The sequence below is a fragment of the Blennius ocellaris genome, assembly GCF_963422515.1.
Source record: "Blennius ocellaris genome assembly, chromosome: 6".
In the NCBI taxonomy this organism is placed as follows: domain Eukaryota; kingdom Metazoa; phylum Chordata; class Actinopteri; order Blenniiformes; family Blenniidae; genus Blennius; species Blennius ocellaris.
The window spans coordinates 10,728,242-10,751,143 of record NC_137655.1 but is presented as its reverse complement, the minus strand read 5'-3'; the positions used below and the strand labels follow the sequence as shown (position 1 = coordinate 10,751,143).

General features: G+C 40.6%; 1 protein-coding gene across 1 annotated transcript; it reads left to right on the top strand.

Moving 5' to 3' along the window:
- Positions 1-298: 298 nt before the first annotated feature.
- nxph2a (neurexophilin 2a) lies at positions 299-21,323 on the top strand. The gene is made up of 3 exons (XM_080497878.1): positions 299-626; positions 748-900; positions 18,546-21,323. Exons 2-3 carry the CDS (start codon positions 856-858, stop codon positions 19,290-19,292), a joined length of 792 nt encoding a protein of 263 aa, XP_080354004.1. The 5' UTR covers positions 299-626; positions 748-855; the 3' UTR covers positions 19,293-21,323.
- Positions 21,324-22,902: the final 1,579 nt, after the last annotated feature.

Here is a 22,902-nt window from a genome sequence, read left to right as displayed (position 1 = left end):
TTGTCTTATTTCCCAACTATCACTAAAATACAGTCGTATCTAACTATCCGTTTAAACAGTTAAAGGGTTAAGCAATGTGGACGTGCGGCTGAACAAAACCGAACAACAGTGACATCAAGCCTCTTACTTGTCTACTGGATAGAGGAAGTAAGATTTCAAAGGTAGATCTTTGGGTCTGACTCTAAGCGGATGCGCGCCGACCTTGGCGTCTCCAGGCGCGCAGCGAAGGATTTTGCGCACTGAAAATCAAGTCGAGCTGAGGAGCGGACCGCTGTCTGTCTCACTGCAGTCTTTGGCACTAGGATACGGGCTCTCCTGGCTGTGTTTCTGCAGCGCACATCGACTATTTATTAATGGTACCATTCGGTGTAAATTAAGGGGAAAATATAGTAGCCCTTAGTTTATTTCGGTTTGGCTGGATTTGAAACTTAGAGGAGTATCTTTTCCGGCAAACTGAGCAGCCGATTGTAGTCGTTTCATCTTGTTTTTAGAGCAGTCCAAGAGTACCAGCTGCTGGGGGAAATTCCCTCAACATCCCGACAGACGGAGGCGTTTCTGGGGGGATTTTAGGACTCTTTGCACAAAGTGGATTGAACGAGGATGATTTCAGCCGCTTTACGGACGCGGTAAGAAAGAAAAAAAAGTTGTTGTTTCCTCAGAATTAGATCAAAATCAAATGTGGAGTCGTTCCTCTTGTAAAATATTGGTTAGTAATTATTTTTTTCTTTATTGGTACTTTTCTCGCAGGTGATCACAGGAATGCTTCAGCGGAATGTGCGTCTTCTTCCCCTCTCCAAACCTTCCAGAGAGGATTTAACCGCCGCTCGTCGTGAATAAGTCGACAAGTCACCGAAGATGAGCGCTCTGCAAACCATCGTCTTATTTTGTCTCCTGCACCAGGTGAGGGGGTCACACCATCACACCCAAACAGGCAAATGCAGAAGAACAACTCCTGTAATTGGCCCCGAGAAACTTTAAAAGTAGGCAAAGTGGTTCTGTGCTGTTGGGATTTTACCGTTATATATTTTCAGTGCAATTATTATTATGACGGAGCTGTAAACGAAATGATTGATCATCTCACACTGTTGAAATTATGGTCGTTTCTGATCAGCTACAAACGTATTTGCCCATCAGAGCACCTCATTCAGTGTAATAACGTGCAAGATATTTGAAGAGAAATATGTGTTTTGTAGTAATCCAATTTAAAACAAAACAAGCAATCACTTTTGTGATTCATGTTATTTTTTGTTGTCGTATTACAATATTTCAGAAACCATAATATTAGAATTAAATTCTGCTTATTTTATTTATTCCTGCAGATAAACTCGTTTTGCAATAGACACAGCCCATTTATCATTAAATATGTATTACATCCATCAGTTCAATTACATCGTAACATATTGTCCTTTCACTACTGGGACTTTTTTCCCCTTTCAATGAAACGTTGAACCGTTGAATTGTTTATACAGCAACAATAATTATACAAGCACACATTATGGCAAATTAAATGTGGCTATGTTTATAAAGTAAATCTCTTTTTTTGCGACCTATACATTTCTACGTCGTGGATGTACTGCTTTCAAAAACAATCCCAGCCTTTTAATGTATACATACTGTATACATGTATATATTTTTTAAAACATATACATTCTACATAATGGTATTTTCTATAATGCTTTTGTCACGCACACAAAAAAATGTTCCTTCTTTTTTTTTTTTTATATATATCACATGTACATCCTTGGTTGGTGATCATAATAATTTACTTTGCCCCGAGGCACGAATGAGGTTTGACCTCTGGATTGAACCTCTGACATCTGTTAAGTGTCTTTGTTATACTGAAATTGAGGCCAGTGTTTCAGACAAAAAAAAAAAAAAAAAAGACAAATGAGAATTACCAAAGCTTGTGCCAATCCTCCTTGATGACATGTACAATTCCAATGACCATGTGAATCCACTGGATAATATTTAGTATTTCCCAGAGAGCGAGCGTGTTAAGCTCCCGAACATAATCTTTCTCTTATTTAGTTTTGTTTTCATTGCATGAAATAATCTTGAAGCAAAGGATCATGAGCTTTATGAAAATAAAATGGTCTTATTGCGCGTTTCTGCAGATATTATTCTCTGGTTGAATACAGCATGGGTTTTATCGGGATCATCCTTTGCTTTACAGACTCCTGTCATGATCAGACCCGAACAGAAAATGCCACGTGATTGAAGAAGTTCTTCACATCTGTGCTATCCTCAAATGGGGGTTCTTAGAGATAGCCTTTGACTACAGAGCTGCTGCTGCAGGAGCAAAGTGCTGTCTGCTATGGCTGCTGTTGTAATCAGCCTTGTGCCTTTTGGGAGCTGTGCCTCCAGAGACAGAGAGAGAGAGAGAGAGAGAGAGAGAGAGAGAGAGAGAGAGAGAGAGAGAGAGAGAGAGCCACAGACAGGCAGAATGTGTCTCTGGAGAGGATCTGCTCCAGTGGCTTCCCTCCCAGCAGACTTACCACTGTCTGACTGGGGACGTATAGGCCTTATCAATATTAACCCCCGCCTTAGTCGGGCTAAAAAATGCAACATGGAGGAAGTGTGAATGAAAAAAAACAAAAAAAACCTAGCGAACACTGGAAGGATGTGTAAAGGTGACATGCAAAGTTGCAAGGCCACATTGTAAGCCCGAGGCATCATATAGTGTCAGTGGATGCGCCTCAAACAGCTCAACCATCTGGATGCCTTTTGATATAAGATGTAACACATTAAGAGAGATTCTGTGCAAACTAGTCAAAAACAACAAACCCAAGCAAAAACACACTTTTCCTTCTCTTGCTCCTTCAGCGCGCACGCACACACACACACAAACACACACACACACACACACACACACACACACACACACACACACACACGCACACACAGAAACACCCAGAACATGAATCAAGTGTTGAAAATGTAACCCCAGCCTCAGCATCTGTGCCATACCCCAGGGACAAATAAGAGGGTCAAAGCCATCCTGGGAGAATCCATTCTTCCTCATGACATCTGCTGCAGTTATCCTGGGTGCAACGACAGCAGAACAATGTAGATGAAGATGAAACATATTTGAGAGCCCACTTGCTCTCTTGCCGGCTCCCTCTGCCCCCTTCCCCAGATTGCGTGCAGGAAAAAGTGGGTTTTTCATCTGAACTCTGGGTTTCGTGTGAAAAGATGTTGACAAAGTCTATTAACTCCTTTGTATCTCATTGCTGGGGGTGAGAGGTCTCTGGTAATATTATGTCACTACAAAGCGTCTATACGGCCCATGTCGAGAGGATCAGCGGTGGTGTTCAATGTACAGCCATCTCCTGTGTTTCTGAAAACGCCTCCCGGGGTTGGACCGAGCGGGGAAGGAGCAGGCTTCCTGATAGAAGGGTGTGACGCGGTGAAGGGACTATAAGCTTAGCTGGTTCCCAGTAAGCCGCGCCGTCCTGCATCGCACCACACTTGCAGTTCATCCCCGCAACTTTGATGTGCAGTGATTTGAGGGATTACAAGTCATTTCTCAAAGGGCTTAGCATTAATTTTCAACTGTTATTTATTTATTTATTTATAAGCACATGGATGCTTGATCATTTATCTGTTCATCCATTAATGAAGAGAAAAATCCTCAAACAAGACGGAAATCAGAACGCAAATTTGATTTAATTTCGACGTCTGGCATTGTTGTTAAAAGCTGCCATATTTTTTTTTCTCCCTTCTTCCCCATTTTGTGTGTTTTGTCTGCAGTAGAAGTAGTTAAGTGAGACAGTGACGTTCCATTCAAAGTCAGAAAAGAGCTTCGGCAAGGACAACAGTTTTATCCCAGTCTTCATAACAAAACACAAATTCTACATAAATTCCTCTCTAAGGACTCTTTAACCCTTTTCCCCTTCCCTATGCTCAATTAGGTTTGGTTTTATTATTTATTTGTTGTATATTTAAAGGCAACTAACACTGGGAAGTGTAATAAAATGTACAGTGGGAGGATTAGGAGCAGCTCTTTAATCTCACGCTTCTGATAATACTGCATGGGCTGATTGATTAGTTTTTCAGGAAGCTTATGTCAGAAAAACCTAATCCGTCTTTGGATTGTGCCAGCCTTGTAAGGTTTTCCGCGCTGCCACTTTATCATGGCGGCGAATTACAGAGCTGCTGGGCTGTGATAAGGTCCTCGTCTCTTTTACAGACCCCACCACCCAACCCTCTGCACCCCCCCTTTCCCTCTGGACAATAAAAAAAAAAAAATGTGTTTATATTCTTCACATCCCTGCTCTGCCTGGTCTTCACATCAACCTCTCCCAGGATTTGCCTTGTAAGAAAGAGTGAAAAAAAGGAGTGGAACTTAAGTCTTCAAAAACCCGCCAGAGAAATTGGGTGGAGTGAGAGAGGGAAAAATATGGGAGAAAATAGCAAGCAGGCCAGTGGAAATCGCTGTAGAAGTGATTAAACATGGATTGACAGAGTTAAAGGGGCCTTGTATGCACATGCACCCTTCCAGGAATCATTTTGGAGCTTACATGGTGCTGATGTGTATCTTTGCTCATATTGAGGTCACAATCTTTCCAGCCAGAAGGCTTGACTAGATAATCCCTCATAAACAATACTGTCTGTGGCATTTGCAGTCCTCAGCCTGTATGTTGTCTTAGACCTCTCGACGAAAAGGTTGTCGTCTCCGCGGGTGAAATCCTTCAAACCTCGCTCGCTGCCGCCACAGGTTGCGCCGTCCGTGTATCGAGCCGAGCAACCCATTCCTTTTTCCAATCATCAATCATAATTGTGTGTACTGGCAACAAATCCATGATAAAGGTCCTGAAATGAAAAGAAAGAAGCTCCAAATGATTGATAGCTGTGACACACGTGACCTTTGCTTTGACAATAACCCTAATCTGGCTACTGGATGGTCCATTAAAGACTTAAGTCAGATAATTATGAACAGCGTGATTATTTTCCCCAATTGCTGCCGGTGTGATGTGGACTGTTTGTGCTGCGGCGGGGTGTGCAGCTCTTTGGGTAACGCTCACACCCACTCTGGTGGCATTGGTGCAGGAAACATTACGGTTAATATGATGTTGAGTTTCTTGATCTTGGTCCACAGCTATGAATTTTTATGGGCGATGTGCAGCCCGAGGCGGCGTTAGCTCGGGAGGCTCGTAGCGTTGTCATTACCACTCTGCAATGTCAGAGACATCCAACACCCTCTGATGCACAGCCTCGCTGAGAGGACCATTATCTTTTCGCAGCAACCAAACAAAATGTGGCGATCGTTTCAAATGCAGCAAGTATTTTGGTTTAAATCTCTTGTGGATGATGGAATATTATCACTTCTTTTTCTGCTTTTTATTCAGTCAAATATTTACATTTCAGAACTGAATGTTCGAACTAGCAACCTGTAGTCTCGTGACTTGAGCAAAGTTTCTGCAGTATTACCCACACACAGTGACGTACAGAGCTCCCCATTAACACCCGGTTTGGTTTGTGGTGAAAGCAATCACACAACATGTCAGACCTCAGGAAAAAATGATTGGCCTCCTTAATTAAAACTGCAGTGTGTCACTGGAAGAAAACGGCAAAATGTGACAGCTTCCGAATACTTACAATAAATCTGCTCTCTGATTACTCTCACTTTTGCGTTTTCTCCTGTGTCTCCAGGCTTTGAGGCCTTTCTTTTCAGCTTGTCATTTCCAGCCATAACAAAGCACTGTCAGCTCCCCTCTGTCTTTGTATATTTCCTGTGAAGTACCTGTCTTCAGAGCGACTCAGAGAGAGAGAGAGAGAGAGAGAGAAAGAGAGAGCGAAAGAGAGAGAGGGGGAGAAAAGGCCGCACATTTCCAACTCTTGTTTCTTCTTCAAAGGCAGCCTTTTCTGTGAAATCAGCCACAGCACAATCTGCTCGCAGAACAGAAACATTTGCTCTGTCAAACTTGGTGGACGTACATGTGAGCAAATCACACAAAAACATTTTTGAATGAAACATTGGTATTCTTTGTAGCACACATTTGTGGCGAAGAAAGTACTAAATTGCAGTTGTCGCAGCAAAAAGCTCGCAGAGAAAAACATTCAGATTATGTCCCCCAGAGATGAAAGCAGCAAAACTTAAACCAGAAGCCTCAAGTATTAATGTAAGAATAATGTGCCATGCCTACATAAGTATTAGCCGAGGAGTTTTACAAGAACATTTATCATTGTTGTGCAAAATATATGGTGTTAAAGTTTGGTCAAGAGAATGATAATTACACTGAGCCCAATGTGCTTTGTGGTATTATCCTGTTGAATCCCTGCTATCAGTCATATGGAGGTGTGCGGCAGGTGTCAGGAGCCGGCACAGGAGTTGGCGCTTTGACCATGTAAGGGGATTATGAAACTGATGATGCGTAGAAAGGTAACGCCTGCCTAAAAGTGAAGTGTTCAGGGCTTTGCTGCTGTCATATGTGGCAGGTGCCGAGATAACACCAGGATCCAGATTACCTGGAGGCTCTCGTCCCGGAGGCTCCGCTCACGCGCTGTCTCCTCTCTCCTCTCTCCTGGTGGGATCTTTGTTAACACTTTGTGAATACTTGACATAATCGCTGCATTTAAATTTCCATCACCAAGTCATGCTACCTGGCATCACATTTGCACCACCGAGGCCTCCTGCAGTTAAGTCAAATAATGTCAAGAGGCGTTTTATTAATTGACTGTAGTGCAACAATACGTTTAATTGATTTGTGTTGACAATAAATGGCTTCAATCAACACTTCACAATTTTCTTTCTTAATATTATTTTTGCTGTTAGTTTCTCCAATGGAAAATATTTCACACAGCTATGCAGTACACTTTCTTTCTTCATCACAGGGCAAACAGAGACTGTCAACCATGCTCATTTGATACACCAATTGACATATGTTTTTGGATTGTGGGGGGGGTAGTGGAGAACCCAGAGGAAAAACATGCACCTACAGAAAGAACGAGGAAACTCCAAACATAAAGTCCCCCTAAAAAATTGCAATCAATCGAGGGAAATTTTTGAATATTATTTGAGGTATAGTATAAAAATCCAGGATCCTAGATTATAAAGGTCCTGGGGTCCAGTGTGAGGTTATTGTGTGTGGAGCTTGCATAGTCTCCCTGGGCTGTGGCATTCCTGTGTCATCCCACAGTCCAAAAACATATGTTCGAGGTTATTGTGTGTGTGTGTGTGTGTGTGTGTGTGTGTGTGTGTGTGTGTGTGTGTGTGTGTGTGTGTGTGTGTGTGTGTGTGTGTGTGTGTGTGTGTGTGTGTGTGTGTGTGTGTGTGTGTGTGTGTGTGTGTGTGTGTGTGTGTGTCTGCTTTTGCCTTGTGATGGACTGACTACCTGTCCAGGATTTAGCCGACCTCCCCTGATAGTCAGCTGGAATCGGCTCCAGGCCTCCCGCGGCTCTGACTTCATCAAGATGGATGGAATAAATAATCCAGTTGTACATATTTCTGGCAGATGTTAAATTCCCTTTCAACCAGCAATAAAATGCTTCGCTCATGTTATTATACCAGTAGTCATTAAACATGGTGTTTCATACTTGAATAAATAAATAGATTCACTTTAATCTGTGGTTGAGGACCTAACTCCTCTTTGGTAATAATATTTAGATTTACTTTAGAGCTGATACTATATGGTCCCTATTTAGACATTAAATTGAATAGATCTTTTATTTTTGCAGAGTGGTTCAATTGACCATATAAAATGTATATTTGATTCATATATTAAATGCATATAAACTGAACTAATGCAGTAAATCTACTACCTGGATGTAGATCCCTGTTTGGTTTACACTTAGCACACACTGGTAACAAATGTCTTGTCAAATTTAAAATACTCATCAATACAAAACAGATTGCACATAATCTAATGGATGATCTCTTCCAATGTTTTGAAAGTAAAGGAAAATAGTGAATTTCTTGCTGGTGCAAATGGTGTGACAGGAGTAAGTAAAGTATTTATATTGTTGAGGTTGAAGCTCTCAGTAGTATTACTGGCAGCATGTTCAGTTTATTGAGGGACAGTGTGATTCATCGGTTAGTCGTTTTACCTATTGAAATGCATTGTTACTACTGCAGAAGACCTAGTTTTGTTCAATCTAATATTTTGCTTCCCTGATGCAGAATATGTTCCTGTGAAGACTTGTGCAAACACCAGTACCAACAGAAGTGTTTCCGTGTCCAAGAAAAGATGAGACGGGGTGTCGATTCAATCAGTGTCACTTCAGACGCAGTGAGAGAGACAGTGCAATGAAGCAGGGGCACAACAACACTGACACTATAAACATGACTAATGGCTCGCATCACATGATTTATGCTAGGCACGGGATGGTGATGTTACATGTTATAATTTATGCTAATCATATGTCGTGAGCAGTCCCAAGTGACATCATGAGCAGCCGGATAATATTTGACCAGAACATGTGTGGGCTCACATTGTGGTTTAATCTACATTTAGCTCATTTAACCCATAGGCAACACGTTTGTTATGCAGTATTTGTTGAAGAGCAAAATATGGCTCGTCTGAACAAGAAGTCATTATCCTGAGCTCAAGTGGTCTGCATGTTTATAATTTCTTGAAGAGGAGAGTGGGCGAGTGTTAGAGGTGCTCTTGAGAGGCTCGTCATCCCTTGCTTCTCTTCAAGAGAGGTCAGAGGTCAAGGGCAGCATCAGATCAACAGCACTCGAGGTGGTAAAAATACAATGTCTCGTCGAAGCACACAATTAGACAATGAATACTTACTGATGTAAGCGTTTAACTTGACTGGCATGAATCTCATCATTTAGTAACAATTTTTGCGGGGAAATGTAAGCAATAGCTGTAATTCTTTGTAACAAATACTCTTCATGAATAAACTGATGCTGTTTTTTCATGCTGTGTTAGCTTAAAATGACAGTTTTGCATTTAATTGTCAAAAATAATACGTCTTTAAATGTCTAATACATGTGCAATGTCTGTAAGGGATTAAGCAGTCAGCAATTTCTGTGTTACTCGTGATGCACCATGCGGCTTGCTGCTGGTTCATGGAGTGGCTCCAGCTCTTAATTTCTAATAATTCTAATGAATGTTAAATTTAAGGGTTTTAGTTACACCACATTAAACACTGAACACACAAACAAGGGTTCACTTATTCTTTTTTTATGTGGCTGATGGCTGCACTTTTGAGGCACATCGTAATATAATATGCTCACAAGCCCCTTCATTATGTACACTCGTACGATCTAATGGGACCCAGTAGAACTGCGCTGACATAAATTCGACTTTTACAAAGGTGATAATGCTCAGTTTTGCATGCAATCTTGGGAGAGGATTTAATATAACAGCATACACATTTTCCTCACCATATATATATATATATATATATATATATATATATATATATATATATATATATATATATATATGTAAGCGATAATTCCTCACCATATTATATATATGTGTATATATATATATGGTGAGGAATTATCGCTTTAATTTAAGTGAGTGTACCTAATGTAATGGCTGGTGAGTGTATACCTGTTTATATGAGTATCTGCAATACACATTGCACTGGTTTTGCAATTCATGTTGTTCATAATTGCATTAAACTCTGCAGTCATCACGAAAGCTTCAGTTACATTGTCACAACCAGTAATTATGTGGTCCATTATAATTTCATTTCTGCATTGACAAAGTTTGTATTTTTTATTAATGTGTGTTTTTTTTGGGAAACAAATACAAGTTGTCACAGCGTGATTTCAGTCTTGACGTCCTTCTTTTAGAGAGTGACTGACTTTTGTACTCTCGGGGTATTAATCGTAATCTGAAGTGTCACATGTGTTGTACCTTTTCTAGTAATTAAATCTTTGGGTCACAGTTCTTGGTGCATTTTCAACGCCAGGCAAGAAGTCCTTTTCATATGATTTAGTGTGTTATCTTTTGTCAAAGATAATGCAAAGTTTGTCGTCAACAGTTTATTTATTGATTAGTTTTAGGGAGTCACACAGTATTTAGAATTGCCATGTCTATTATCCAGCTCACCTCAGTATCTTGACAGCACCAACACACTTGTTACTTATGTTTCATGACAGCCGCGTGATGGTGTGATCCTCCAGCGGGTGTTTTGTGAGTAAGAGATAGACACGATGTGCTGTACAGATACAGGTGCTGCTGCTGGGATTATAGAAATGAAACATCAGCAGCAATTTTTTTTTTTGTTGAGTGCGTCATAGCCTCCCCTCTCACTATGAGTGCACTTCAACATGTGGACACTCAGAGAGAAGAGCAGTTCCGGGACCTTGGAGGCCAAACTGCATTTTATATACTTTACATTACCTATGATAGCCAAGTGTAATGAGAACTGAAAATTGCCAAACCTTCACTTTATAGTCATAACAAGCTGTTTCATTAATTAGTAGCTTCTCGTGAAATTCACCGTGAAACTGTGCAGCTCATAGATGACCAATTAAGGCACAAATTCAGCGAGATCCATAACATCTTGAGCATGGGGAGTTTCAATACTGGAGGCTGTTGTTTGTCTCGCTCTCACAGAGGTCAGATGTTAATGGCCTTAAAGATGATACTGGAGGGTGGTAGATATGCTACATGCACAGGCACACACACTAACCCGTAGCCCTCTGTGATTGGTGCAGCGCCCCCGGTGTGGATTTGCTGGTGCGATCCACCACAGCGCTGAAGCACCTGCCATGTGTTTCCCTGGACGGCCTCTGATTAAAAGTGATGGCTCTGGAGCGTGAGGCTGTTCCAGCGATCAGAGCGCCAATCTATTCTTCGGCAGGATGTGTAGACTCTCGCTCTGGAGTGGCTTGGTGCCTCCGGGGCCTGCTCTATAGAACCGGCTCCAGGTGTGAATCATTACAAATGATATGCCCTGTAACATCAGGAGGAGGACGGCTAAGGGAGGATGCTGGGTAAAGGATCGCAGGCTGGGAATGGGTTTTAATGTGAGCGTAGCCGCATGTCATGGTGGATGCTTGAAAGTAAGACACTGCAGTCAATTCAGCGCTGGAGCACCCCGTAGCGCAAAGCTATAGCAGCGCTGGCTGATGGCGCTATTATGACAGGTGTTGTATTGAGAGGCTGATGGGAAAGTATCGCAAAAGGAGGGGGTGAAGGCAGTGTAATTTTCGTGGGGTGTCCAGATTTTTACTACGTAGAAGCGCATCAAGTTAATGAAGCTTCAGACACAGAAAATTAGCAGAGAAATGAATTGCACCACCAAAGTGAGGTCAATTTGCACAGATAAATCCATGAAGAACAGTGGAGTGCATCATTGGAACTGCTCTGCTTGCACTGATGAGCAGGTTAATTGCCCATTTTGTTTATTGTGAGAAAGATGCCTGAAACCAATTTTCCCCAGATGCATATCGCAGCCTTATGTGCTGGAAAGGGAAAAAAAAAAAGTCAGTTTGTGAAAACTCAACACAAGATTATTTTAGCTCCCTGAAAAAGGAAAAAGGAAACTTGGAAATAAAGATTATGCAGATGTATCATCCTCTTTGTGTCACAAAAAAGAAGAAAAAAAAGAGAGAAAAGCAGATTTGAGATCATGGATAGAGGCCGTACTGACTACTGTTCCAGGTTGAGAGAGCTTAGCGTGGTCGCCATTGAAACACCGTTCTAGCCTCGCCCGCGGCACGGAACCCATCAGATTCAAGCACAATTCTTGCCACAAATACATTTCAGCGGGTCCTCTTCAGATGATCCAGAAGCCAGATGTCAGTGGCTTCTTAATAACTTTCTAGAGGCTAGTTCTGGTCACTCTGGCAATTACCTTTATGTCAGGCTTCTAAAAGATATGTCTACCCACGGGACAAGCAGGCGGCTAGCTCCATAATGCTCATTACAGATGAATGTCGAGGCTGATTCATCCTGACTCGCTGTGTGGCTTCTGGTCGCGCTACTGTCAGTATTTAAGTTGCTTGTATTGATTGACACATTAAATCAAACAGCTTTTATCTTTGAACCATACAAGTGACTTTTATGTATGTTTCATTCATCTTTAATAGAAGGATCCTTCATGTGCATTAAAAAGCAATAAAAACATTAGAGGGTGAAATGTACACCCAGTACATTCTAAAATGTTCAAGAGGAATTATAATGTTGGTTGTCATTTTAGAAATCACAGGGGGGGATTTCGAAGCAGATTGCGAGCTGATAATAAAAGAGACCCTTTCGTAGTGCCAATATTTGGCACTGAAAGAGCTGGAAATGAGTTTTTCTCAGCTGAGAATGCACTTTTAAAACACCTCAAATAATGTGACAAATAGACCTGGTACAATAATTGCTTGTGAAGTAAGATAAACGGCCAGAGATGCACAAGTAATTCAGCCATCTCTGAATGGAGCATCAACATGTATTTTTCTCCTCTGATTTGAAAGGAAAGAGTGTTTCTGTTGTAAATAAACTGTAATTGTGCAGTTTAGACAAGAATTTCCTTTTTATTTTACGCTTGCATAATGTATAAATGTGTAATATCCTGTTGAATAGGTTGTATAGAGCTGTTTCTGATAAATGCATCACACAACGATTGTCTTGGATGAATTTCTTTGTGAAAGCGACAGTGTAGATACACTGTTGTAAGATGTGTTACCACATGATAACATTGCAATTCTCAAATAACATTTGTCCGACATTTGTCAATTGTAATTCAGTGTAAACATTTATTGGTCAAGGTTTATCCATCATCATGCTTTTTATATCCTTTTTTGTTGTCCACTCCTAAACATATTCTTTTGAAACAGATCCATGGTTGCCGAATTCAAAATATTTCGCATTATTTGGCCGCACAGTGGTGTAGTGGTTAGCACTCTTGCCTCACAGCAAGAAGGTCATAGGAACTCTGGGTACTCCGGTTTCCCCCACAGTACAAAAAAAAAAAAAAAAACATGCACTGGGTGTCCCTGAGCAAGACCCCGTTTGCCTATACACTACTGAGTACTTGTATTTCTTCATATAATTTGTTAATTTCATGTTTTAAAATGGATACTTTGTTCAGTGCATCTGTTTCTTTCATATTGTCTTAAAGCAAAATTGTCATACACTCTCATATTATTACAAATTCCAAAAACTGTACACAAGCACCACATGTCGTATTGTTGTCACACTGAAAGAAACAGGAAGAAAGGAAAGTGATGTCGTATATGCTCACTTGTCTGATAAAGAGATGAACAAGAATAAATGAGTACTCATTTGCCTCAGTGAAAACCTTGATTATATATTCACTTTCTTTCTTTGTCTGTACTTCAGAACAGGTATACAATCTGTAAACAGTGTAGTTTCCTCAAATGTATTCACATTGGAAACAAAAATGTCACTAATGTAACAATCTCATATTTGAACCGAAAACTTCAGTGATCATCTTCTGAGATTATGGAGGTGTAAATTACAGTTATCACACTGCCAGTCAATTAGATGATGAATCAAGAGGTTTATTATAAACTCTGAGTATAAAATTATGTGTAACTAATTAAGAGCCTTTATGTGGTCTTATGTATGAGAGGTAACACTGAATATCAACAGGAAATGGCAAAACAAACAGCAAATGAAGAGCTGCAGTCTTTTTGAATTCTGTCAACATGGACGTCCATTAAAATGAGTGAAGCAAACTTTTTATGTTGACTGCTGCATCGCGAAGCACATAGTGGGAATGTGACAGTGTATTACTGTGGTGAGTGAGTGTAGTATCTCTGCTGTGGAGTGGCAGGTTCATGCACCTCTTTGTGCTTTCATGTCGGACGTACAGGAAAAGGAAGAAACTAAAGCGCCTCGACAGGCATCTGCAACGTTTGCCACTCAGTCACTCGGTGCCTCGTGCTGTTGAAATGAGGTCTGCTGTTTTCAGCTCCATAAGTCTGCAGTTATTATCATAATAATGTCTTGTTTCAAGTTGCCCTGAAATGCCTCTAGCACGGCAGCACCGATTAAGAAATCTTAATTAAGCTTTTGTAGATTCTCCTTCATCAGACCTTGCCTGTTTTTTTTTTCCTTCCTGTGCCCAAGAAAACTGGGATTCCTTTAGTCTGCCTTTAAGAGACACCACTTCAGCCTAAATGAACAAGGTGTACTGGTGTGTGCATTGGAGAGAAGGAGAGAGAAAGAGAGAGAAAGCGAGAGAAAGAGAGAAAGAAACCAAAGCCAATGTGTCAGTGCGAGCTTTCAAGTTCCCAATGCTTCATCTCTCTCGGGGCGTTTAAGTATTGGATATCCCTCTGCTGATCCCCTTGTTGTCACAGCAATTTCCCCAGTTGCTCATCATACTTAAACTCCTCTCTCATTTCCATTATAATCACCCCATACAAAGCTCACCTGAGATTTGCACTGAAAGACAATTTGGTTTCACCTCTGAAGCTGCGCAGCACGACATCCAATGTGTAACGGATATAACAGTTTGAGTTGGCGGGAAGACGGGTGCCAAGCCGTCCTTGTTCGCAGAGGTTTGAAGTGTTCCTGTAGGGAGCCCGCAGATTTTCTGCTCAGCGTCGGCTGCTATTGCGACATTAGAGAGGAGTCGGATCAAATTAACAGCTGAGCTCACAAGAGGCATTGCTAAGTGGCAGAATCACAGGGGAATAATGCCACTGGAATCGGTTGATTAAATGACTGTGGATGTGATGAACTGCGCAGAGGGACATTATTACAGTGTTGCCTCATTCATCCATGTTTACAAGCAGCAACTGTCTTAATTAAGCATTGTGAGGGCTGATAAATGGCCCAGGCTGGCTGTCCGTGGGAGACACATTGATTTCACATTAGATTTCCAGATAGACGAGCTATTACATTCTGCTTTGGACATTAAGGTGTTACCAAGGTTCGCTACATAAGTAGCAGAGGCAATAAAAGCTGTATTTATAAGGCGCATGGTTGCACCACATAATATGGATGTAACGTGAGGTCTGTGAGTGCAGGACTATGACAAAACAAATTGTGACAGACAGACCTAGTTTGTTAGCTTTGTACACATGTGCTTCAGAAAAGGCTTACAGCAAAATTATAATTAGTCTCGTAGTGCGCTGCATCTCGGTGAGAATTCAAACAGCCGCTGTACTTTCAACATCTGCTTCTCTCAGTGATCCCCACAACTGGGCCCGAGGAAAGCCGGCACTACTAATTACTAATAAAACTAGCTGAGCTCATTGCTGTGAATTATTAGTGCTTTATCTGAAGTGGACCAGGAATCGCTCCTAAAGCTAAACGGCTTTGAGGTACAAGCAGGGATCACAGTTCATTGCTACTGCTGGATTAACACTTAGCACTTCGCTAAGCAGACTTTATTGCATCCAAAAAAAAAACCCACAACCCCAAAACAAAACCCTAAAACAACAAAATGCTTTTATTGTTTTGCAACATTGCAAGCGGAAGTTTAAACACTGAACATGTGAGCGATGGCATCCAGTTATTTTGTCATAATCTGTCCCTTAAATCTACACCTTCAACCACAATCCTTAACCTTCACTTGCCAGTATCTAGATGGAAGCTCATTACATGAAATTTAACAAATAAAATTATGTAACATTGATAAGCACATTCACTCATTTTAAATAATTCCCCCAACTCTTCCTCTTTGGTCTTTACCACCTTGGTAATGTTATTCAAACAGACCTCATCATCGTCATCATCCTCAGCCACCAAGTGCACAACAAATGTCTATTAACTTTATAGAGCTGAATGTGCGTGTGAATGTTTAGGTTATTTAGGTTTAGGTTATTCTGTATATTGGTGTGCCTGCTGAGATGAATGCGATGCTGAATGTGAGAATGGCTGCCTGTGTTCCATCGTATGTCTACTGTGTGTCTATTGTAGCTACACCGCAATTTGTACCATGTACAATGACAATAAAGCTTCTAATCTAATCTAATCTATATGAAAAAGCTTTATCCAGGTGAAAATGCTTTGCAACTGCACATTGTCCATTGCTGTAAGGTTATTTTTACTGTTATAGTTAGAGTATACATGTTTTGACCCCCAAAAAAGGGAATCTAAAATGAAATGAAAAAAGAAAATTGCTTTACTTCAAACTTTGCATACAATCCAGGTCTTTGTTCAAGTTGATTTAAAGATGTTTGTGCTAATCTCAACCAGCTATTGAGATATGAAAGAAAAGTTAATTGAAAAGTTAATTAAGCCTTTTAAATGATCCAGTTTTATAATCTTTATTATACTATTGTTTATTTTTCAGAAAAACCTTTTAAATGCCTCATCCAAATAAACATAAATGAGAAGGGACTGACAATAGGTCACAGGCCAAGAGCAGTGTTTTCACTGAATTTCATGCTGATCCAACAAACACACTTAGGAAGCAGGCAACACTGAGCCAAATGACACCGCAGTGGTTCTGGTTGTGGTGATATCCTCCACTGACCAGCAAATGGGCTGCAGATGTGGGTGATTCCAGCTGGAAAGAGGCGTGGCTGACCTGGAAACCAAGAGAGGGAGAGGCGCCTCTCTTCCAAGAAAAGGCCCGACTGAAGCCAAGTAATAAGGATTATTGCCTGTCTTGGCCAACTTTTTTTTTTTTCACCTTTTCGTCATTTTTTTTTTTTTTAGACAAAACACCCTTTTTTATTTGTTCATAATTTTTTTTCTGAAGGACTCCCGTCCTCATGAGAGTGGTGTCAACCTTTGTGACAATATCGATGTTCATAAAGCAGAAGGGATTGGTGAAATAATTCTGGGAAATTCACAAGAATCGTGCCATTCAAATTCAACAGATTTCTTGCCATCGCTCTCGAGAAAATCACCAACGCACAAATTTCATGCCATGTGGTCACATGACAGAAAAATCACCAATAAGTCAGCACACTGCTCTTCTTTTCAAATATGTAAATTATAGGCAAGAAGGAACAAAGCACAAAGACACATCTTCTACTTAAGTAATTCATAAATCAATTATCGTATAACTATCGCAACCCTCAGCATCTTCACACCCTTCACGCCTTATCTGCATCATTAAATAAGCACCAGCATACCTTAAATAGAGTTTGCCACCTGCACGTTAGTGGCTTGTTTCTGCTGTTCTGTTGCTTCTTCTTTGGGTTCCTCGTTGTTCGGTCTATTTCTTTTACGATGGGTGTTATGCAGAGTTCTGCATGGCAGCCAAAAATCACATCTCCGCTCAGTTTCAGTTAAAAATGTCTTTTTAAGTTTGACTTTGATAATGTCTAGCAGATCCTCACACAGTCTCACAAATTATATTCACATTATTGGGACATCCTCATTAGAAATATTTACAGGTTTTTAGTAATTTGCACCACACTGATCCAGTTCAGCTCCCCAAAATGGAAATCCCCTTCATCCATACTGATTTATCCATGGTACCAGTCCATCACAGAGGGACAGACAAGCACGCCTACTGTGAGTCACATCTACAGAAAAAGATTAGCCTCTAAATTATATTCAAACATCAGTTTTTGGGCTGTGGGAGCAAACTGGAATACCTAGATAAAGGATGATACTGCTACACAGAAAGACCCCCAAGCAAAGACTCAGATTGGGATTATTCCTGTCAATAGGGGAGAGTGCTCACCACTACTCCATTGTGTCACTGTGCAACTGAGATGTAAATCCCACTTATAGGCCAATTAACATAAACCGAACAACCTTGTAGCTTGGCTAAATGTAAAACTCAAAACTTAAGGTGAGCTGGCACTCATTAAAAATAACTTTTTCATTCCGGGATTATAGGTTATATTTGACAGAACCTGTTGTTTCCCATTCTCTCAGATGTTCCAATCTTAAGACTAAGCTGGACTTCAATGTTTAGTTTGTTTTATTGCCTAGTTTGTGAGGAAGCCTTTTCTATTCTTTATGATTTCTGTATACATTTCTATTCTGTGTTTGTGTTCCAAGCTGTTTTTGTAATTGGTGAATAATTATGCTGAGCACCACAAATTAAATTCAGTGTCTGGTAAACATGTCGCCTAATGATGAATGTTATAATCAAGGTTCCAAAACTCCCCTTTACAGTAGCACTGTTTTTTTTTTTGCTTGAATAGCACAAATAGTTTGAATCAAATTTAACTTTCCCTTTTTTCAATTTTCATTTTGTGCTGAGAAATCAAGGAAGCAGCTTTATTTCCTTTGTGTTTCCAATAGAAAGTCACATTTTCACAAACCAAGCTCTTCTTCAGTAGTCTGATTGAAGTACTCTGTGTAAAGCTTTAGTTTACCAAACAAGACTTTTTTTTATTCCCAGGGGTGCTTTTGCTCCACTTCAGTGTTTGCTAAAGTAAATCTTAACTTCTCTGCTAAGTGGTGGCTTCATGCTCATTTATAGATTTTCTTTTTTTTTCACCTTTGGTGCTGAAGTGCTTTTCTTTATCCTAAGTGCCGAGCTGCCAATGTGGCAGCTTTACAACGCAGCGATGAGAAACACGTTGTCAGTTAGTGTGTACGCTGCTGTGATGTGTTGTATTTAATGACAATTTCCAGAGGCACTAGATGAACTAATGTCCATGAAAGGATCACTGCAAAATGTGTATGTGACTTTTGCATGTACATTTTTTTTTTAACACTGTTTCTCTGTCCATCTTTGCTCTGCTGTCTATAAAGGTCACATGCAGGAAGGTGCACGGAGGAGCCACGGAGCTCATCGAGTGGAGGGACAGCGATAATGAACAGAAGACATCTCCCACGGGTGCCAGTCCTCGGATCCTCAACCCCCTGCGTTTGTTTGCCAGGGGCTCCCCCGAGTTCAAGAGCAACATGAGGGAGATGACATATTTACAAAACATGGAGGACTTCTGGGACTGGTTATCTAACCAGACAGATGTTCAGGATGCACAGGCCAGAACTAAACGCAGGCCCATCGTCAAGACAGGCAAGTTCAAAAAGATGTTCGGGTGGGGGGACTTCCACTCCAACATCAAGACCGTCAAGCTCAACCTGCTGATCACGGGAAAGATTGTGGACCACGGGAATGGCACATTCAGTGTCTACTTCCGCCACAACTCCACGGGCCTGGGTAATGTGTCGGTCAGCCTGGTGCCGCCCTCGAAGGTTGTGGAGTTTGAGATCGCCCAGCAGTCCACACTGGAGACCAAAGACACCAAATCATTCAACTGTCGCATCGAGTATGAGAAGACGGACCGCAACAAGAAGACTGCGCTGTGCAGCTTCGACCCTTCCAAGGTGTGTTACCAGGAGCAGACGCAGAGCCACGTGTCATGGCTCTGCTCCAAACCCTTCAAAGTCATATGCATCTATATAGCCTTTTACAGCGTGGACTATAAACTGGTGCAGAAGGTGTGCCCCGACTACAACTACCACAGTGACACACCTTACTCCTCCACAGGATGACCTGGCTGTTGTTAGTATGCATCAGCCTTTTGTTTTGTCTTCAAACAATGTAAATGTCAAGCTCTGAATTCCTCATCCTGAAACGCTTAAATACCTGAAAGTGTGACACAGTGAAGGCATTCAGTAAAACTTTTGTATATACTACGCAAGTATACAGCTTCAGAACTTCAGGTAGTTAGGTGTCCATGGACTGGGTTTTGGGGGTTGACTTGAGACTCGGAGGTAGTAAATCCTCCCCCATCGCAACAGCACATGTTCTCTGTAAACCACTGATATAATTAGTATGTCATCCAGATGTTTGCTTCAGGGGAAGACCGTTACCGTAGGCAAAGGAGCCTTCCCAGTCGGAAGTGCATTGCCGGCTTCTGCCAGCGGTGCGTCGACACCATCAACCATTTTCCTCACCTGGTTTAAAACCGTTGTGGAATGAAGTACGACACGATGCTGAATCATTTTAATCATCACAATAGGCTTTTGTTGGAAGAGCTCTTCACCTGAGCGTAAAATGAAAGATTTCCTTACATTTCCCTCTCCATCTTTCTAATTAGTCAAAATGATCTATTCTTTGAATTGAATTGGCACTCGCGTCCATTTGTACCAGATACTATAACACAGACAAAGCACTGTCGAGTATTTCATATTAGCCTGATCAGGGTTTTTTTTCCACAAAGCATGAGATAATTCATACGGCCCTGCACCCTTTCATCTTATCTCTTTAGTGGGGACTCCAATCAAGTGAATTGATTTATTCAGTCTATTCTAAAGTGCCCATGATTAAAAAAATCAATCCAACAAATCTGATACAAAAAACAGACCTGAGAGCATGAGATTACATGTACATGTATCTGTATATCACGTGGCCGCTGCCTTGTTTGCTCCTTAAAATGTGCTGGTCTTTCTGCTACAATCATCATAAGGCATGTGTGCTTTAAACTAGTCTGAAATCCAACATCTGTGTTTGCAGGATGCACTTTGAGGCATCAGCCTGCCGAGCGAGGCCCCGCAGTGGATTAATGTGTCAGGAGAGAGAGGGAGGGGGAAGCAATAATTGCAGGACAGGTGGATTTAGTGAGTCTGGCAGACAATTATCAGCACTTTGTCATGGTCCTGCCACCAGCCCTGACATTACCTGTCTTTAATAGGCTTTAATTAGCCTGGGAAATTTCATTTACCAAGAGAGGAGACCCTGAAAAAAAAAAAAAAAAAAATCCAAAAGTACAGAATCCGTCTGCGGTTTTAATGAGAGGTGGGACTAAATTTGAAATATGAGACATTTCCCAGTTGTACAGCAGACTTAAGCTGGCTGAATTTTCTGTGTAAAAGTGGATAACATCCAGCCTCGCAGCACATGTGTTTGGACTTTGCAACCTGTGAAACTCATTTTTAAAAGGCTTTGGTTGAAAACCATCTACAGATTAAATGCTGTAGGCGGGTTGTGTTGTTTCCTCACCGACGGACGATTTTAGGCGAAGGCTGCGCTACTAACTTATTTCTGTCACCCCTTCTTTTGTCCCATGTAGCTCACATCTTTCTCCATTAGCTGTAAATGATCCTGTCACCTCATAAGGAGGTGAGGTGTACGATAAGAAACTGAATCAGAGTTGATCTATGTTGATGTTTTAGTTTTACTCCTTTGTGCAAATGCTGTGTATTAATGTGTAACTCGAAAATCTAAACGTGTTTGATTATGGCTTCAGAGTAAATGATGTCAACTTATTCTCTTTCTTTCCCCCAGAGAAATATATCAACAAGTATACTGTTCCTAATTTTTTGGGTGTTTGTTAAGAAATAACATGTAGATAAATGTCAGATTTACTGCTTATTGTTATAGATTGCTTTGATTTCCGTTTTTGTATTTGCAGAATTGTACCTATTTTTGATTTCCTGCTTGCTTAAATCCTGTTTCAACAATGTCCCTTGTAAAATAGAAAAAAAAATGAGCACTTCTGTGTGTATAGTGTAATTACAAATGTTCATTTTTGAATATTTGATTTCATAGAGAGTTCCTTTTGTTAAAATGTAACCGTAAAGATCAGTTTAGGTTTTTATGGCATTAAACCTGATTTGAACTTGGCCCTGGGCATATTGTCATACTGAGTCAGCTCCTGTGTGTCGGTGTTCGCCGTCATCTCGCTCCCCTCCTGAAAGGACTTCTCCACAGGATAAACACGCCGTTTGAAGAGGTACATTTCAGTGTAGCTTTTTAATGGGCAATAAATCTGTGTCCACAGGCGTGGATGATACCAGAGGTACACCTCAGGGAGCACATCCATTTTGCTGTGGCCATCAGGGACAGGGGTCTTTTCATTCGCTTCCATTACTCTTATCTGATCAGAGTGAGGCACCTACTCTTTAGGCGTCAAGTCACACCGGGCTCTTCTGCTGCACACGTCCAAATCCTCAGAAAACTACAGAGAATGCTAATATACAATTCACTTTCCAGGCTTCATTGTGATGGAAATTCAAGCATTCAAAATGACATTTAAATGGATGGTGAAGTGTTAAATCATCTGATAAAATAAAAGTACTTTACAGATTTGAATATCCTTCAATATCTCAATAGCTATCAAAACACATTTAGTTTTTAAGCTGATTATACTATTCACTAGTATCCGCATATCACTCTTTTTAACCAGTTGCTTTCACTTATGACATCAAGCAACCATCAAGTGTCTTAAACATAATCAAGAATGTGAGTTAATGATTTAACCGGAAGTATAGTATTAAAATAGCTTAAGACAGTGGGAAGAGGTGGGACATTAAGAAACGAATCCAAATATTTGCCTTTTTTTTAGTCCATTAAATTACATTCAAGCAGGGAGGAACATTATAATCAACTGTTCATATTGATTTTTTTTTAAATAAATCATAACTACGCCATAATTTGTTATGTAAGTCATATGTATTTAAAAATAATATTACTGATGCTATTTTCTGAATTAAGTCAACGCAAGTGTATTTTTCTCTCAAAAAGTATTTGTTGTGGCAACATTTGTGAGTGTCTGATGACAACATGTTGTCACCAAATTCTTATAATATAAACCAAGAGAATAAATGAAGGGAAACTCCTGAAGAAAGCTTTAATGACTATTTCAATAAATCTGCACAATCCTCAGATGAGGATGTGGCAGCCTGTTTGGTATTTGTATAGCTTATTCCAAATATTTTCTGTTAAAAGTACAAACTCACGATCCGTTTATCTACTATTTATCTTATCCAGCTGGGTTGACTGGATACACCCAGAGCAGACCGGGAGTCCATCACAGGATCAACCTTTTGGCTTCTGTTAACTTCCTGAACATTGTGGCGTTCTTTTTATATTGAGAATTTCACAAAAGCTAACTAAAAAAGCTTGCTTTGTTTGTGGCTTTATTAATGATGTCTAAAACTAACAATGTTTGTCTGAAGAGCTTTATTTTCGTAGTATGACAACATTCAGTCGAGTCTCTTTGGTATAACCAAAAAGGAGAATAAATGAAGAAAAAAGCTTAGGAAGGCTAGAGGTCAGGAGATTTAATAAAGACTTTAATGAACCTGCATAATTCTTAAAATAGCTTAAGAAAGTGGGCAGAGGTGGATGTGGGAAGGTGAGATGTGTAGAAATTCAAAT